Here is an 18,904-nt window from a genome sequence, read left to right as displayed (position 1 = left end):
CATTCTATTTTTTTTTTATGCTGGTTGCCCAGTACAGAAGCAGGATTGGAAATAGGGGATAAGGTTATTCCCAAAAGTCCTGGACACTCATGATTTCTGCTGATAGGATAGGGAAGCTCCTGGTGGAACACAGGGGCATATTACCAAGGGGGGCGATAGGCAATTATCGCCGGTTTCGCGGCCGTTTTCGGCCGCTAAGCGGCGATGATTCTATCACTATATTAGCAAGCTTTCGCTAACTGATGTTAGCAACAGCTTTTAGGCGATAGCGAGCGGTTTGGGGCCCGCTTTGCACGTCAGCGATATTTATCGTTAATGACATGCAAAGTGGGCGTACCCAACCTGTTAGCGACTGAAAGCAGTCGCTAACGTCGCTAATGCCTATTAGCAAGGCGGGCGTAGCGTTGGAAATATTCCCGCTATCGCCAAAAACTAACGCCTGCTCAGACCAGTTCTTAGCCATGTTATCCAATGGGAGGTGGATAACATGGCTAAGAGCATTTCATCGCTAATGCGTGAATATCACTGTATTCTCAGCGATATTCATGCTATCGCCGGAAAAATTATCGCTTTGGAGATAAACGTTGCTAATAGCACGTTATGTCAGAGATAATTTCCGGCGATGCTTAGCGCTAAAAAAAATCGTTGCTAAGCCTAGTTAGCGATAAATATCGCTACTCATTGGTAATATGCCCCACAGTCCCTTAATTTGTGACATTCTGTAGCGGTGCAATGGATGTAATACTTACAGAGTCTCCTTTATCTCCTTTGCTGCCCTTTTGGCCCGGCCCGCCCGTTTCACCCTGAAAGATAAAAACAACAGTGCTTGTGTTATTGGCTTTCATAGGGAGAACATGGTCTTTGTTGGCATCATTTGAATGTACAGAGTGGCACCGTTCTCATAGACTCCCTGAATTCCTAATATCTCTCCACTTCTTTTTAAAATATACAGCTGTGAAGTGTATTTCTGGTTGTCAACAAAGGGGACGCCTGTTATTCTAATCCCAGAATACTTACTGAGGGTGATGCCACTGAAGAAACTGAGATCTATGCTCCTATATTGAGTTGTATTCAACTTTCAGCTTAAACAGTGGGAAAACGTTTTGGTCACAGTTTGTAGGGCACAGTCTTCTTCAGGACGGCAGAAATACTATTTCAAATACTTCTCTCTTATGAGGATTGTGCTCCAAAAGAATACTAATAATTCAGGTAGAAGTAGCAACTTATTTACAGTATTAAAAAAAGCAGGATTGTGGTAGGAACCGCATTGTAAAAACAAGTTATTTTTATTATTATGTAAACATTCTAGTTTTAGCATGGGAAACTTTCAGTACACTGACCCTTTAGCCTTGTCTAATCTATAGTTGGAATTGATTGCTGATCCATGCCCAACTCTCATGATACACTAATGAAGACAGTTATTCGTTTTAAATGAGTGTCGCTCTGTGATTAATCTAAAATGGCACTCGTAGTCTAGGTACTGTATTCATGCATAAGTGTGTATATGCCAGTTTCAGTGTCCAAAAGTGAGTAGGTTCTATGCACTGAACCTTCATGGCACATACTGCAGATTTACATATCCATGCCCTTCTGCGTAACTAGCCCTGGTGACATGCAGTGGTGTAACACAGGCCCCCACAGCCCCCGCGGTGTGGGGGAGTGCAATCTCCAAGGAGCCCCCTCAGCAAAGTACTCTGGCTGGAGATCTCCTGATTGAGTCTGGAGGGGGCCCCTCCACGTGCCTTGCAGGGGGGCCCGCAAGTTTTGTTACGTCAATGGCGACATGTCCCTGGACTGGCTGCTATGGGAAATAAGCATTTGTAGATCTGAAATGGACTTCAACTGCACTGGTCGAAGATGCGCCCTCTACACTGCCCCATTCATTAGGCTCCATCCGTGGCATAGGGTGGCCCAGGCTCCAGATCTAGCCAAGTGCATACACCAGCATGACAGCAATGCCAGCTACCCTTATTTTTTTGGAGGCACATTCACATGTGGGCACGCATGTAGTAGAAATTCCATTCACATGCAACCATTGGCCTCTGGGTTAAGACTTCACCTAAAGTTGCACGTTGGGAACTGTTCTTTTTCTGTGAAGACAACTGAATCATGAGAATTGAGCTAAGTTTACCAGTTGCATGTTCACAGGTCATTGTACAGACGTGTGAGTAAGAGAGCACGTGCTGAAGCCTGTAGACCTAAGGTCAGATTTTACCTAGGTATGGTAATGCTGAGACGGGACTCTAGCATTATGCCACATGGCATTAGGCCTTCACTGCCTCAAACTCTGTTCCGAGCCAAATCGTGTGTCATTAGGCCCACTCCATGTCAAGCTTAATTTCCTTTGCTCAGCTTTCTGTGCACTGGTATAATTTATCTACACTGGAACTAGGAGAGCTACATTTGAACCGTAGCACCCTAAGGATCTCATTAGAAGTTGCCCGCTGTCTCAGCAGGGAGATGCCGGGGCAGGAACTAACAATACCAGGCTATATCCCCCATGAGATAAAGGGATTACAAGTAATTTCCCCCAGCAATGGAGAATAACATGCAGACCCTGAGACGCCGGGTCCAATTCTGTATTGTGAATTAAGTAGCCCAAAACCTCAAACATCGACCACATGCTTGTCGGGTGTTTTTCCTTAGCCCATTGCCAAGGTTTTGAGCACATGAACAGGCTAAGTTTAGGTAACTTGCGGTAGGCATAAATAATATGTGCATTTAAAGGACGGGACGGATTTAGTAAAAAGTACTGCCGCGCTCCCAAGTTGCCATTGTAGTATTTCGCTTGAAGAGGAGAGCATCATAAAGCCATAGCTACTAAGGCGTGGTTCTGCTGCTCTCTTCCCTAATGCTGGTGTACAAGCAGGCTTCGTAGAGCCATTCACACATCTTGGTACTATAGGGCATAGGTGTGTATGCAATGTCTAGCTTAGGTTTTGGACTAGAGTGATTCACATGGCAGGACAAAATACTATGCTTAGGCTAACGTTAAAACATTTCACACATTTCATGTGTACGGTGCAGTGCAGGGAGCATGAAATTTGGGAAAAGTTAGAAGAAATGAAAGCATTTCTCCTTCCTAATGTCTGCCTCAAAGAGACATTTTTTTTGTCTCAAAACCTCCCATGGCCAATTTTAGTCGATTGGGTTTTGCCTTAAATGTGATTGGTGATAGGATGGGATGGAACATCCATGTAACGTGCCTGGGACGTCCCCTCAATGAAAAGTAGCGCAAAGGACTATTTGCGTTACTTTTCAGACAGCTTTTCAGCGCAGAATATGTTTTGAGCTGGAAAGTAAATACTTTGTCATGACTTTGCACTGATTGTGTCACGTTTGTGACTTGGCACCAGGGTACCGTGTTGCCACACTGCCCTATCTCCCAATAACCAGCTTGCTGCAAACCTGCCAGCATAGGCCCCTCTTGTTGGCAGATATTGGTCTCAGCTGAGCTAGGGTCCTTGGAAACACACAGCCAGCATAAAGTGTCGTGCTGGCTTCCCAGAGTCCGCAAGCAAGGTCACCTTGCCCTCCAAATCCAGCCAAAGCAGCAATTCTGAGGTCTGAGGGAATTTTAATTGGGTTTTTGAAGCCTAATTGGACTTTTCATCCTTATGGCGCCGGGTGCCTTAGAAGCGTGTCACTTTGCCAGGTCCCAGTATTAAGCTGAAAAAGCAGACAGGGGTGTTTGAAACATCCGCCGCCAACCTTTCATCGCCAAGAGGGAGCTGTTCAAATGGCGGCTTACTGAAGCGGGAAGCAAACTCTTCTTGACGGGATTAGAGCGCATCCTTGAGAGACTGGAAGGGCTGGAGAGGGGCAGCAGCAAAGGATGCTGATGAGGACTGTTTTAGAAGTATGGGCTTAAGCAGAGCGCGTGTTGCCTTTTGGATATCAAGAAGGGGCTGATCTCAAAGATGCTCTATGAAGAACCTATCCAGAGGCAGCACGAAAAAAGCAGCCTCAGCGTTGGAAAGAGTGAGATCGCTACAAAAACAGTAACATCGCTTCTCCAAAATGGCTGCTACAAAAGGTACTCGTGGAGAAGAACACAGGCCAGCCACCAGTAGGGTCCACATTACGGGTCCAGGAAATGGCTGGAATTTCCCCACTTCTGCTGTTATCGACACTGTGGGTACTAGTAACTCGCGGTGTGGACAATCTGGCCCATTATGAGTTAGACCCTGTAGATTCACTAAGAAATGAGGAATTACCATGGGAATTGGTAATTTGGGGGTCAGATTCCCTATCAATTTCTCATTTTGTGTCAGACTTTCACCCAGAAATTTTAGATGCGTTTAGCAGCAGAAATCTCGGGGTGAAAGTCCCACAGATCTCATAATTTTGACTGCTGTTTTTGTCCCGGTTGGAAAGGACAGTCCACTAGAGGCAGTGCCAGAGAAGAAGCAATAATAGAAGCAAGCCCAAACAGATGACCTAGATGCAGTCATCCATTAAAAGACAGCTAAAAAAAGTAAGTACCAGAAAAACATATAGAGACAATCACAAGACAATGATTAAGAGCCCCATTATCAGTTGCCCGTATTCTCAACAGAAAGATAGATACCAGCTAGGTATTAAACATTCTGTGTTGTAACTCCCTGTGAGATTTCAGGGATTACAAGTTAGTTCCCAGTGGAATGGGCTATAATGTGCAGGCACTAGAATACCAGGTACAATTTCCCCCTTTCCAGGTGAAATAATAGGCCCAAATTAATCAACATTAATAACCTGCTTGGAGCAGGTGGTAAATGTTTCAGGAGTTATTCCTTTGTTCTCCTTTTTTTAAACACCCTTTTCCAAGGTGGGGGCAGCAGAGGGCGAGATTGCAGGTGCCATCATTAATAATTAGCACTTTTTAAGCGCATGGCTACCCTAAGGCATCCCAGCACTAGCGGCAGAAAGAGCAGGCAACAGGAAAAGCTCCCAGTTGTTATTCTGGAATAGCCAGGTTTTGAGACATTTCCGAAAGGTGAGGTTGGATGTCTCTGAGCACAAAAGCAGGGGAAGGGAGTGCCACAGCCTAGCTGTATTGTATGAGAAGGAACGTCCCCCACTTCGCATCCTTTGGATTTTAAGGATGGTAGCTAGCATTAGCTGCGCCAAGCGGAGAGATTTCCTCGGGCAGTATGCAGCGATGAGAGGCTGGTTAATATGTGGGCCTTTTCCCCTAAAGGTCTTGTGTGCAGTACAGAGGGCTTTACATTTGATCCATCCTCTCCTCTATGGGAAGCCAGTGTAGAGACTTTAAGCAGGGCATGGCTGACTGCGTTCTAGACGGGCCCGACAGTAGTCAGGCAGCGGAGTTCTGTGCCACTTGAAGCTTCCTTTAGGTGGATTTAGGCACTCCTAGGTACAGTGAATTGCTGTAGTCCAGGCGCGAGAGGACTAAGGCCTGGACCATGGTTCTTCTTGCCCACTTAAGGAGAAGGGGAAGGATTTTCTACAGCATTCTCAGGATGCCGTGACAGACCCCTCCCACTTCCACTGCTTGCTGGTCGAATTTGAGTGACTTGTCAAGCCACACGCCCAAGCTTTTTATTTTGGACTTAGGGACCGGCGGGGTCCCAGACATGTTGGCAATGGCACTTTGAGCTCCTTGGTAAATGTATTACCTAGATACATAATTTCGGTTTTGTCTCCATTAAGTTTGAGACATGGTTGTTGCATCCAGGTGGCAACCTTCTCCAGGCAGGATTCCAGGTCAGGTGGTATATTCTGTGGGTGATTTAGAGAGACCACCAGCTGGGTGTCATCCCCATAGGTGAAAATTTTAATCCAGTAAGGCTGGACAACCTCAACCAGTGGCCTCATGTACACATTGAACAGCATAGGACTCAGGGAGGATCCCTGAGGAACTTCATAGCTGGGAGGGACAGGCCTAGAGGTGGAGGCACCCGCAAAAACCTGAAATGTTCTGTCATTGAGAAAGGATTGGATTCATGCAATGGCTCCCCCTGCCATCCCGGCCCTCCGAAGTCTATCGAGGAGAATGTTAAAATTTCCTGTGTTGAAAGCGGCACTGAGATCAAGGAGGAAAATGGCCGCTGCTCCTCCCTGATCAGTAATCTTTTTTGCTACTTCGACCACGGCAATTAGTGCGGATTCCGTTCCTTGTTGGGGACGGAAACCTGTTTGTGAAAGATGTAGTAGCTCATGAGTTTCTAGGAAGGTAGACAGAGTGGAGTTTATGTGCTTTTTCAGAATCTTACTGAGTGTGGGTAATAGTAATATGGGACGGTAATTGCTCAAGACTTCCGGATTTAAGCTGGGCTTTTTCAGTAGGGCTTTTACCATTGCATGCTTCCAGGCTGGAGGAATTACTCCATTGGAGATTGAGAGACTTATTACGTCCCGTATGGCTGGCAATACCACCTCTTTCTCCTTGCGCAGAGCGTGGATAGGGGCGGGATCTAGTGGAGAGCCTGATTTTATTTGTACGGAAATGTCTGATAGAGTATTTAGATCCAAAGGAGGAAATTCCTCCAGAGTGTGATCCATATTCTGTTTATGTCAGATGGATCATTTTTCTGCTGTGGGAAGCATTGCCTGTTTCTGCATGCAGAAGGATAAAGGAGGGCATGGTCAGATGCAACGGTTGCATGCAGCTCCCGCATCTCCACAGGGAAGTCTGAGCCTGAACTTTTGGGTCCTGGAATTATTAGGTTTGAAATCTGTGACCTGATAATACCAGGCCTGGACGCCGGGAAAGATGAACTTGTCCAGAGCTGTAACCCAGAGATACTGCTCCGGGCAACTAGAAATGAGACTATCAGAGGCAATTACAAACAAGCATTTGCAATGCAATAGGTCTCGCATTTACAAGAGTTTAAACTATTGTCATTTACAATGGCAATAGCTCAAACTCTTGTATAAGCGAGACCTATTTCACTTCAAAGAAGCAGCAGCTATTGTCCGGGGCTGCTTGAAAGTGAAAGCGTGCATGGCGAGGCAAGCACGTAGTGCCTGTAGTAGGAGAAACTCATTAAAAAAATAGTGCTTCCACACTAAATAAGACATACCGGGTCACAACAGAATTAAAAGGGCCAGTCGCCATGGGAGGTTACAAATGCAGACAAGGCGCTACCAAGGAGGGACTAATAAGCTAATAACGACTCAGAAGTTAGCGTTTACAAAGGACAATGACACAAGCCAATTACAAAAATGGGAGGAGAGTGGGCAGGGCTTCAAAGCCCTTCTCCAATACTGCATGCTTCGCATCCGCACACACGCTGCCCAAGCTTAACCTGAAAAGGCGACACATATAAAGCACAAATACCAGTCACAGAATAGGTGCTAAAAGACAATCACAAAGAGGCAATGATAGTGAAGTCACAAAGAGGCACACACAAGAAGGCAGTTACCTAGAAGTAGTGGTACAGAAAATCAATAACTAAAAGACTAATGATAGGCAGTAACACTGAAGTTTAAATTGACAGTCATGGAGTATGCAGAAAGGCAGCACTTCATGGGATAGCCACAGAAAAGCACACAAATGCAATTACAGGACAGGCAATAAAATACAGCACCATCACTAAAGATGCCACGGGTCGCACCATTATGAAGGTCTTCAGTCACTTTTTCTAAGCCACAAGTGAATGCTCAGTTACAGCCACAGCTCCTTTTCCCACAGTACCTTGTCTCCATCTTCTCCAGCAGGACCCTGTGTCCCAGCAGCACCCGGGAGCCCAATATTGCCTTGTATACCATCCTGTCCGGCAGGGCCAATTGGACCCTTTTCACCCTGCAAGAGAGAAAGAAAATATCTTAAAGACATGACAGTGATTCTGCACGCAAAGAATTATGTTACAGACATTGTTGTGGTGTTATACACATGGAAGATATATATGGAATAAAGGACCATGTGCTGTACATTATAAGGATACTTCAAGTCACTGAGGAGTTCCATGACCATGGATTTAGACCGAAAGCTGTTTTCCTTTATGAGGTCATGGAAATCTGAGGTGGGTTGCAGGGGGTACTTTATTCCTTATAATACATAGTAGTAGTAAGCTTTATTCGATAAAAAAATCATATCATAAAAGCATTTCATACATTTTAAAACATTAAAACAGCAATCATCAGCATAAGAACATTTCATATCAGCATATTAGGTGTGAAGGCTCAGTCACTGGATTAACAGTTTCCTTGCAACCCTAAGACGCCAGGCCCAGCCCAAGAATTTTGCCATGCAGGTAGAAAAGAAGGGTCTAGCATCTGTACGTAAAATGTGCAGTGCTTCTAGATGAGAACGAGTTCCCAAACACCTGCAGAGGGGCTTCAACCACCTACGTCTCGGGGCTGCATAGACACTGCACTCAAACAACATGTGGGACACAGACTCTATCCTTAGGTCACAAAAAGGGCAGTAAGGTACGGTTTGGGCCGGCGGTTTCCAAGTGGACATAAACTCACATAATGGAAGCACCCCCACCCTAAACTTGATGTACAGTGATCTGTCCCATGAACTCTGGATAATATCCAAATAAGGTTCCCTTAACGGTAACTCTTTGATCGACAAGAACAGTAATACAGATTTGCAATGGTTTGTACTGCGAACCCTCTCACTGTCTACCCATGCCCAATAGACCTTCTTGAGCTGTTGTTTCGGGGGTGCTGATTTGTTGGCCCAAGCCTCTCCTAATCCTAGTTTATGCAACAGCTTTTTGACTTCTCTGAGCCAGATGATTTTATGCGAGCCCGGTAGTGACATAATGTCATTCAGGGCTTCTGCATAACTTCGAAGCTCCTGCACGTTCCAGATTCTGGACCATAACAGGAGTGGGCGTAGTTTTGCTTGATCGCAGATAGCCCGGGTGCCTGCATCTAGCAGCAGTGGGATGGTTGGTGTGCTGTGGGGCAAACCCATTAGATCTTTGTGAAAGTTATTCTCAAGGTGAGCCAGAGTGTCAACTTTATGAGTGCCCCACAGTTCGGCACCATAAAGTGCCGCGCTCACAACCCTTGCCCTATAGATGTCCAGGGGCGCCCCAATAGGTTTTAATGATGAGGCTCGCTGCTCCTTGAGCAAGGCACCTGCCACCCTTTTGTGCGTCAAGAATACTTTATGGTGATGTGCCTTCCAGCTCATGGTGTCACTGATGCGTATTCCCAGGTAGTCAAATTCTTTATCGCGATCAAGTGGAACAGAATCTAGGACCGGGGGAAAGACAGACTTTTTGGGCGGATTGAGAACCAAAAACTTGGTTTTCCCTATATTTATGGCCAAACCCCTTTCATCACAAAAGGCCTTAAAGCTGGAGAGCAACGATTGGATGCCCATTGGGGATTTCGAAATAAGGAGGGTATCGTCCGCGAACAGGAGCGTCGGAATTTTCCTTCCAGCCAGGGTGGGTGCGTCTGATGGTTGCTGAAGTAAGTGCTCCACCACTCCGTTGATATAAAGAGAAAACAGAGTGGGGGCAAGCACACACCCTTGCCGAACGCCCCTGTCCACGGGTATACAAGATGTTTTCTCTCCCTGTGTACCAATATATAATACATAGTCATACCATCACCCTTCTCACAAACCATTTAATTCCTTGGGGCCTTATTTATGAAGGCCTTGCACCGCCGGTGCGCCACTTTTAAAATGGGAAAAAGTGACGCACCTGCGGCGCAAGGCCTTCATAAATAAGGCCCTTGGTGTCTTGCTGCTTCATGTTCATTGCAGACAGGAACAACAAAAGCAAACGTGTAATAAAAAACAGAACACACTAAAGAGAAGCAATCATTTTTGCATAAAATATTTTAAAATCAGTTCAATGTAAATCAAGTTAAAACTTTATTAGATTAGGGAGAGCCACACACAGAATCTATCTCCTGCAATGGCCTATAGTGTGGACCATTTTAAAAAAAATAAAAGATACCAGAAGTAGGAAAAGCCATTTTCATTTAAACTGCATCTATAACTGTGCTACATGACGTGCATTTCATCACGGCTGCAGCCAACAGGCGTTGTGGAGTCAGCAGTCAATTGTATTAACTTACTGCAGTTATGCAGCAGTGCAAAGCGGCTACAGACCTCATAAGTCGCCTGAAAAAAGTAAATTGGAGACAGGTTTTTGCACAAGCATTAGAGGCTCCCATGCATTATATATGAATAACAGTGACTGTACAGGGCTGGCAGATTACTAGAGGAACAGGAGTGATGGATGTTACAGGCGTATCAGCAACTTTAGTAGAATATTAGTAAGATCAAAAATGATTCAGCTTTGGTGCTGATTCTACAGGTGTGATTACGATGTTACAGGCTTGGCAGTCTTGAGGTGCACGCATGGTTGCCACCCTGAAGGCATTGCACTTAAATTGCAGAGATGACATTGGTATATCAGACACAGTAGTGATGTTACTGGCATGGTAGTGTAGCCACTAAACTGATGGTGAAGCTACATGGGAAAGTGACGTTACGAGCATGACCTTAATTTTACAGCTCAGAAGGAGACATAATAATAATAGCAGTGCAGTGGGTATGTTACAGGCAAGCTGCTATGTTACGCAAATGGCAGTGAAGTTTCAGGCTTCCAGTGGGTCACAGGAACTGTATTGATGCCCCAGTCATGGAGCGAAGCTGGAGAAACCTCAGCAAATTTACAGGCATTTCAGTGAAGTTACAATTATTATTTGGACACATTTTTTTTTAACTCTTTTTATTAACATTTCTCATATCATTAATTTTTGTTAGGCACGGGGAGATTAAGTGATTTGCCCAGAATCACAGGATGTTGTGTGGCGTTGCCAAGAATCAAACCCGGTTCCCCAGATTTGAGGTCGACCGCCTTAGCAGTTAGGCGGCATCCTATAATTACAGAGGCACTTGCATGCTACAACAGACAGGGTGCCTGGTTGGAAGAGTGTTGTCTTTGTTTTGATCCTATGTAGGAAGTGCTTCCATGCCATGTGTGAGGACCACTGAGGTGCAGTTATTGGACGCAGCTCTTAACTGTGAGATGGATCAAGAAGTATGAGACAGAGGTGCACAGTGTATGGTTTTCAGTTAGCTGGCAGATTCCAACAGCTCAGCAGGCGCCTTTATGGCATTTATAATGATCGATGTCCACGTAACTGGCTACTACGCTGGGCTATCTAATGTGAGATATTTTCTTTAAAGTATAAAGCCCTAAGCAAGCACAGGCTGGAGGGAGAAATGAACTGGTTACTTACTTAGCCTACAGCATCACAATCCTAGCAAAATTAGCCCTTTGTGCCCCACCCACAGAATACATATAAATCCCACATAGCATTTGCGCCACAGGAATTAGCTGACAGCTGACCATATAGACAGGGCCATAGCAACAGTTCTTCCTGAAAATACCAAGCATAAACACAAAATAACAATTTTCCCCTTTTCCCAGGGAGGATAGCTAAGGAGGAAATCAAAGACTATGACTTTGAGTAATGTAGATTTACCGGAAAGCGACTGGATCATTACCTACCACATCCATCTTCCTAATCTAAGTTTCAATAAAGTGAGAATGTGCCTAACATTTTTGTGAAAAAAATGATATGCGATCGTACACGATAATGTAACATCCAGATGAATTTAATCTCCAACCAAAAGTGTAAAACGAACTGCAGTTAAATAATCAAAATAAACCACCTCCCCTAACCTCAATTCTTTCTGTGAAATAAAGGTATATGAGGCACGCCATGTGGCTGCAGTGGAGATGCCCTATGGAGACATGCTCTGAAGGCTGTGCATGAGAAGGGCATTCCTTGGACATCAGGAAGTAGGGACACTTACAGTTGAGGTCGTAGAAGGGTGGCCTCTGTTAGCCATATGAAATGAACCAAAGAGGAAATCCACCTTTCTAAAAGGAGAGGTTCTTTCTAGATACATGGAAAGGGCTCTTGGCAGGTCTAAGGTATGCTAGGATACTAACTGCTCTGTAGATAAAGATGTAAAGTAAGCAGGAAGCACTAGATCCATAGACAGATGAAATGAAGATGATACATTCAGTAGGAAAGTAGGATCTGGTCTAAGCCCTGCCTTGTCATCAGAAAATCTTAGGGACAGATCATGACATAGCAAGACCCCAAGCTCTCCAAACCTATGACCTGAGGTAATGGCAACATGAAAAAAGACGTAACATCAAATATTTGAAGGGAATAGTTGGCAGTGGTTCAAATGGGGCTTTCTGCAAAACCTACAACACTAGAGGCAGGACCCAAAAGGGGCAGGTGAATGGATGACTGGTTCATTCAACTTGAAGCTTCAAGAGAAGGCATTGAACAGTACCATGGAGGGACCCTTGATGGCATTATTTGGTGCCCATTGGCTGAGTAAGTGGATACTGATAAGCCCAACAATCGTCAATCTGTCAGCAATTCAAACATATTCACTCCTTAACGAAACACAAAAAGCAGCCCTCTCAAGTAATACCATTTCAAGAAATTCCTCCAATGTCTCTCATACATTTTTAAAGTGCTACGGGACTGCTGTATGGAAAGAGATTTTTCTGTAGAACAGCCTAGTTCCTCTAACATCTTCCTGTCGAACTCCTAATCCCTAAGGAGAGTTAACTGAGAGGCATCTTCTGGAGAGCGTAACCCTGAGTTGAGATGGACCCACAAGGAAGATTTAAAGAGGGAGGATTGATAGATGACTTAGAAAGGGGTACCAGGGCTGATGGTTCCAAGGGGGACCACTAGTAATTCATATACCTGCTCCTTCTTGATCTTGGACAAGACCCTGCTGATGAGAAGGAAGGTGAACAAGATACCCTGGGGTCACTTGAAACTCATCGCAATCACCCTCCAAGCAAGTTGACATATGTAAGAAGAGAGTACAAGTGAAAAAGAAGAGGATTTTGAGGAGATGCAAATAGATTCAGTCATGGGGAATGAACCAATATATAACCACCTGAAATAAATGAGGGCACAAAGACATATAAATCAGTGAGTGGAATGTTCAGTTTAACTAATCCACATGCCCATTCTCCTTCCTCAGTCAGAGACAAAAGGTTGTTTCCTCCACAAATTCTAATCTTCACTGCAAGAAGGGCTGGGAGAGAGATTTTGGTGGCACCCAAATGGTTTAAGAATGCTCTTGTGACCTGGCTGACTGTTCTGGTGTGAACAGCTTTGCTCCTTATCCATAGGGTGAAGAACAACAGGGCTTTGAAGGCAACTGCTCTCCAACCCAGACTGCTGCCATCTGTTATCATCAAGGGAAGAGGGGCAGCCAACAGAACTCACTCCTCCAGTTTTGAGGGTGTAAGCCCCCACTACAACTCCTGAGAAATTGTCCAGAGATCTGGGACTATGGAGTTTTATTCCTGGGAGTTTGTAAACCAGAATAAAAGAAGATAGTAGACATAGGGCCGTATTATACAAGTGACCTGGGGGACCCGGGGTAGCAAAGTGCGTTTTTGCCCACTTTGCGCGTACCCGGGGAACTTTGCTATTAAAGAATGAAAAAGATGTTTGTTTGGCCCCTTCTGTAATACCGAAAGTGCTGGCACATATAATGTGCCAGCGCTATCTTCAGAGGGTGTTCTCTCACTTGCATGCGGCGTGACCCATGCAAATGAGGGAACCCCTTGGCTTCTGCTCTAGTGCCATATTACAGTATCACTACCTTATAAAACTCACACTAACAGGTTTATCCCTGCAAAAACCACCACCTAGCCTAGTAATTGTCACCAGGAGCTGATCTTGGGGGGACCTGAACTCATTTTAGGAGTCCCTAGCCACAACCACTCCTTGCCCATACCGCCGAGGTACACTTTCCCATGGTCCCGATGAAAGCCCAGTAAATTAAACAACAAGGGCAGAAACATGTCGACCCCACTTTGAGTGGGAATAGCCAAACAAATGTATTTGGTAAAATTCCCCACACATACTTTTAATATGTCAGATTGGCTACTAAATAAACTTTTTTTGTAAGACACAGTCTGGTCATTTTTTATTCTCACCACTTTTCATTTACTGTTTCACAAAAACAGCTCCGCAGTAAATCTGGCGTTGTAGCACACCGGGGAGGCATTCGGCTTCACCCGGTGGGGCCCAGTGATGAAGCATGTCCCCACCCAGGGTGGTGAGTGAGGGCCTTCTAAACAAATCTTTGAATTTGTTTCCTTCCTTCCATGCTCTATACCTCTTTTTTTTGTGAACCAACACTCTCACGTTGTTTATACTAATATACCGACTATAAAGGAGGTGCCTCATCGCCTCTCTGATGAAACATCTACACTAGCTGCCTATGGAACAGAGGTCCATCTTTAAAACCAGATGCATTGAGTTTAAAAAATACTCAGATACAAAAGTCCTGCATTCATCACCTTCAGAATACAGAAGTACACCCCAAATGCTCACTGTGATCCAAGTCCATGAACTACATAAAGGTTCCTCAAACCAATTAAAAAAAGAAGAGAATGGGTGGCTCCAGATTATCTGTTCTCACTCCTAACGTCGGGAATTCCTTCCCCCTCGAGATCAGAAGGGCCGTTGTTACTTGATATTCAGGAAACTCCTAAAAACGAGGGGACATATTATCAAGAAAAGGGGTTAAAATAACCGCCGCTTTAGCGGCAGGAAACTGCCGTTAAAGAGGCGTTAATGGGCTTGATAATATGTCCTCATGAGTTCCCATAGAAGTCCATGTTCAGGTTGAACATAGGCAGTTTCCTGTCGCTAAAGCAGCGATCATTTTAACTCCGTCCTTCATAATATGCCCCGTACTTAGGCATGGGCGGAAAATCCGTTCCGCTCGCGGATTTTGCGGATTTTCGGGAAATCCGCAATCCGCGAGATTTGCGAATTTCCCGCAAAATCCGCAAATCCGCGAGCAGCGGATTTTGCTCGCACTGCTCGCACTGTTCGCGTGAGTTCGCGCCCCGCGAATAAGTGCAAAATTGCAGAAATACGATTTTAGCAAAACTGAAAGTAACTACTTACCAGGTTCAAAAGTTCAGGCTCATCATTAGTAGCCATTTCCTGGAGTGCTTCCTGAGGGGCCCCTCCAGAGTTCAGTTGCCAGTTGAAACTATTATGTGACCCTGCTCTGAACCTCAGAATAGTTACACATATGCCACAAAGGTCCTGAATTACAGCTAAGGGAGACAAGCAGGAGCCAGGCTGGAAGTTAAAATCCATTAATCAGCCCCTAATTCATTATTGTCAGCTGGGGCAGGGCAGGTGTTGTAACTAATTTTGCAACAATGAAAGCACTTAGCAAGTGCAAAAGATCACTAATCAGGGCGCACTAAGGAAGCAGGTGCCAGCTAAAAAAATATTCTGTGACACATGAATCAGCCCCAAATTAATTCAGGTCACTTGAGGCAGGGAAGGTGTGCTTTGCTTTGCCGAAAATAATGTACACTGGACAACCAGAGGGTGTGGTGATGAAACAGAGGGTGGCATGGGTGGGCCAGAGGGTGGCATGAGTAGTCAGAGAGTGGCAGTGGTGACAGAGAGTGGCAGTGATGAAGAAGAGTGTCCCAAACAGGCTGGACACGTAGAAACAACAAGTTCGCGAAACTTGCGACCCGACAGGTAAGTTCGCAATTTGCGAAAGTGTACAAAACCCTCGCGAACTGGCAGAAACACGGGCGAACACAAAAAAAAAAAATCCGCAAATTTGCGGGAATTCGCGGATTTTGCGGATTGCGAATCCGCAAATCCGCAAAATTCGCGAACGCGAGATCCGCAAAATTCGCTCATGCTTACCCGTACTTATTTAGATAGGCATACAACTAATACCATGCCCAACTGTAATATCCAGCATCATTTGCTCAGCGCCAAGAAACTGTCTGGTGAACATGCACTTTATAAATTCCAGTTACATTACATTACAAGCTCAAATTTACAAAACAGAGAAGCAGAAGATTGGGAATTTGCTTACGAACCGGAGAACCCTTTTCACCAGCAGGTCCGGGGGGTCCCTGACCTCCAGGGCGTCCTGGCTGACCGATTCCTCCAGCGGGTCCCGGTGGGCCACGTTCTCCTGTTGGACCCTGTAATAACACAACATCAGTAAAAATAAATAATTCATACTGGAAAACATCTTGTCTGTGTGTCTGTACAAGTGTGAAACTGAGACAACATCATCATAAACCTGCAGTGACTCCTAGAAAATTATATTTGGAGAGGGCAGTCAGAACTCATAACTAGACCTGTTCCCAATTCACTAGTGATTGTTGTGGGTTGTTCCTTAACTTGCATTGGGGGTTAGTGGCTCAAGGACTCTTGTGCTATACAAGTTCTGGCATGTAAATTTATCATGCACATTGAGAAGTAGAGGACCAGAGGGTTGTGGCCTGCAGCCCTCTTCCTAACCTGTTATGGTCTTGGAGAGTCTTCTGTAATTTCGAGAGACACAGTGTTTGCCCATGGATATGTCTTCTGCTTCATACGACTTATATTTGAGTACATATCATTATTGTAGTGTAGTGTTTGTGGATCATCTCATGGCAAGAAACTGTTTGCTTTTCTTTTCTATTAGTGACAGAGTTTTCCTATGTCCATGGCTTCATGTTCCACGTCTAACCTACCCTTATTTCCCACAGATCTCTAATGTTACTGTGCTCTTTCTTCTAGCGTCCTTATGGTGGCATTTCACTCGGCCTGTGATCAAGAATCAGGGTCTGCCCTGCTCCGCATCCACATATCTCTGACTCTTCCTGTCTCCATAGCTCCATGAGCGGTCATTGTTGATATTACTCCTGTCCCCTCATTGTCAGTATTGCGCAGGTCTGAGAATGCCATGCACCCTTATGCGTTGAAGAGTGGTGCTTAAGGGCCATATGTATCAACATCCTGATTTGTGATTCTCAAATAGCGATTTTTTTAGAAATCGCTATTTGAGAATTGCAAATAGGGATGTATGTAAAAAATCGCAATTTTTTTGCGATTTCTTAATAGTCCTTAATTGCGATTAGCAACTTGCGAATCGCAATTAAGGAATACTTTACCATTCATTTCTATGGGCCGGGAGGCCCATAGGAATGATGGGAAGTTATTCTAAATGTGCGATTCGCAATTTGAGAATCGCAAATTGAGAATAATTTCAAGGGTGCAAGGGTGTCATAAGGACACCCTGATGCACCCCTGAAATTTACATGTGTGCGCATATGGCGCACATACATGCCCTGAGGGCATGTATGTGCACCAAATGGCACTTTGAAAAATGCAAAAAAGTGCATTTGTCAAAGAAATCGCAAATTACCCCCAACTTGAAGTTGGTGGTAATTTGCGATTCCTTAAGGCCAAATTGCACTTTTTTGGTGCTTCTTACATTGCATTTAAGGAATCGCAAAATTTGCGATTCCTTAAATGCAATTGCAAAATAAAGAATCGCAAAATTTGCGATTCCTTATTTTGCCTTAATACATACCATTTGGCAAAATTGCTTTCGCAAACGCTGAAATTCTGCAAATTTCGGCATTTGCGAATGCAATTTTGCTTGATACATATGGCCCTAACTGTTTTGTCAGGTGAGATATGTTCAAGTACAGTGTTGTTTGTGTGGTTTATTGTGGTTTTGTTTGGAGTGTGGTGAAGTTGGGTGCAGTGATATGTGGTGGATGGTCTGATATGTGGCATGGTGTTTTGTGTTGTTTCCAGTTGGTATTTTCAAGTGGGTGTGTTGTAGTGTAATATGGTATGTTTAGTGTTGTATGATATATGGTAGGAATGTCTGACTAAATATCGAAATTAAAAATATCGACATACAAAAATATCGGGACAAAAATATCGAAGTCAAAAATATCGGAATCCTATCCCTAACAAGGTAAGTACAAAAATATCGGAAAAATAATATCGTAGTACAAAAATATCGAAAAAAAAAATATCGTTTTTTAAAATGTATTAATAATGATGTTAAAATAATTATAAAATACATATAATGTTACAAATATTAAATAAAAATATTAAAACATAATTAAAAAATTAAAACTAATACATATACATTTAAAATAAATTAAAAACTTAATAATGTAATGTAATTTTATATTTTGTAATTTCATTTAATTGATTTAATTTAAATTTATTTAATTTTTACCCTGTACGACTGTACCCCAAAAACCCAAAACTGACCCAGAACCCTAAAAATACCCCTTTACCCAAAAACTGAAAACTGACCCTGAACCCTAAAAATACCCCTTTACCCATGAACTGAAAACTGACCCTGAACCCTAAAAATACCCCTTTACCCATAAACTGAAAACTGACCCTGAACCCAAAAAATACCCCTTTACCCAAAAACTGAAAACTGACCCTGAACCCTAAAAATACCCCTGTACCCATGAACTGAAAACTGACCCTGAACCCTAAAAATACCCCTTTACCCATGAACTGAAAACTGACCCTGAACCCTAAAAATACCCCTTTACCCATGAACTGAAAACTGACCCTGAACCCTAAAAATACCCCTGTACCCATGAACTGAAAACTGACCCTGAACCCTAAAAATACCCCTGTACCCATGAACTGAAAACTGACCCTGAACCCTAAAAATACCCCTTTACCCATGAACTGAAAACTGACCCTGAACCCTAAAAATACCCCTGTACCCATGAACTGAAAACTGACCCTGAACCCTAAAAATACCCCTTTACCCATGAACTGAAAACTGACCCTGAACCCTAAAAATACCCCTGTACCCATGAACTGAAAACTGACCCTGAACCCTAAAAATACCCCTGTACCCAAAATTAATTAATATTATTTAATTACCAATTAATTATTAATTATCAATAACAACTAAGTAAATATATTAGCACATTTGCTGTAATTAATCTAATGTAAATATTAATATTATTTAGCACAATTACTTAATTAAGAATAACAATAAATTATATATAAAAATTACTGTAATTAATTTTTTTAATATTTAATAATAATTAATTACCAACTAATGATTCATTATAAATATTAAAAAAATTATAATAATTAATTAAGT

The 18,904-nt window shown here is 43.6% G+C and overlaps 1 protein-coding gene across 1 annotated transcript in view; it reads right to left on the bottom strand.

Moving 5' to 3' along the window:
- The window catches only part of LOC147748151 (uncharacterized), a 648,568-nt gene that overhangs the window by 128,373 nt on the left and 501,291 nt on the right, over positions 1–18,904 (bottom strand). Inside the window, exons 42-44 of the mRNA XM_086959041.1 lie at positions 15,852–15,959; positions 7,640–7,747; positions 750–803 (exon numbers count right to left, since the gene is read on the bottom strand). Of these exons, the coding sequence (XP_086815167.1) occupies positions 750–803; positions 7,640–7,747; positions 15,852–15,959 (270 nt within the window). The remainder of the gene's footprint in view (positions 1–749; positions 804–7,639; positions 7,748–15,851; positions 15,960–18,904) is intronic.

The sequence above is a fragment of the Lissotriton vulgaris genome, chromosome 1_1 (genome assembly GCF_964263255.1).
Source record: "Lissotriton vulgaris chromosome 1_1, aLisVul1.2, whole genome shotgun sequence".
In the NCBI taxonomy this organism is placed as follows: Eukaryota; Metazoa; Chordata; class Amphibia; order Caudata; family Salamandridae; genus Lissotriton; species Lissotriton vulgaris.
Note: the sequence above shows the minus strand (reverse complement) of the source record. Positions and strands in the feature narration are given on the sequence as shown.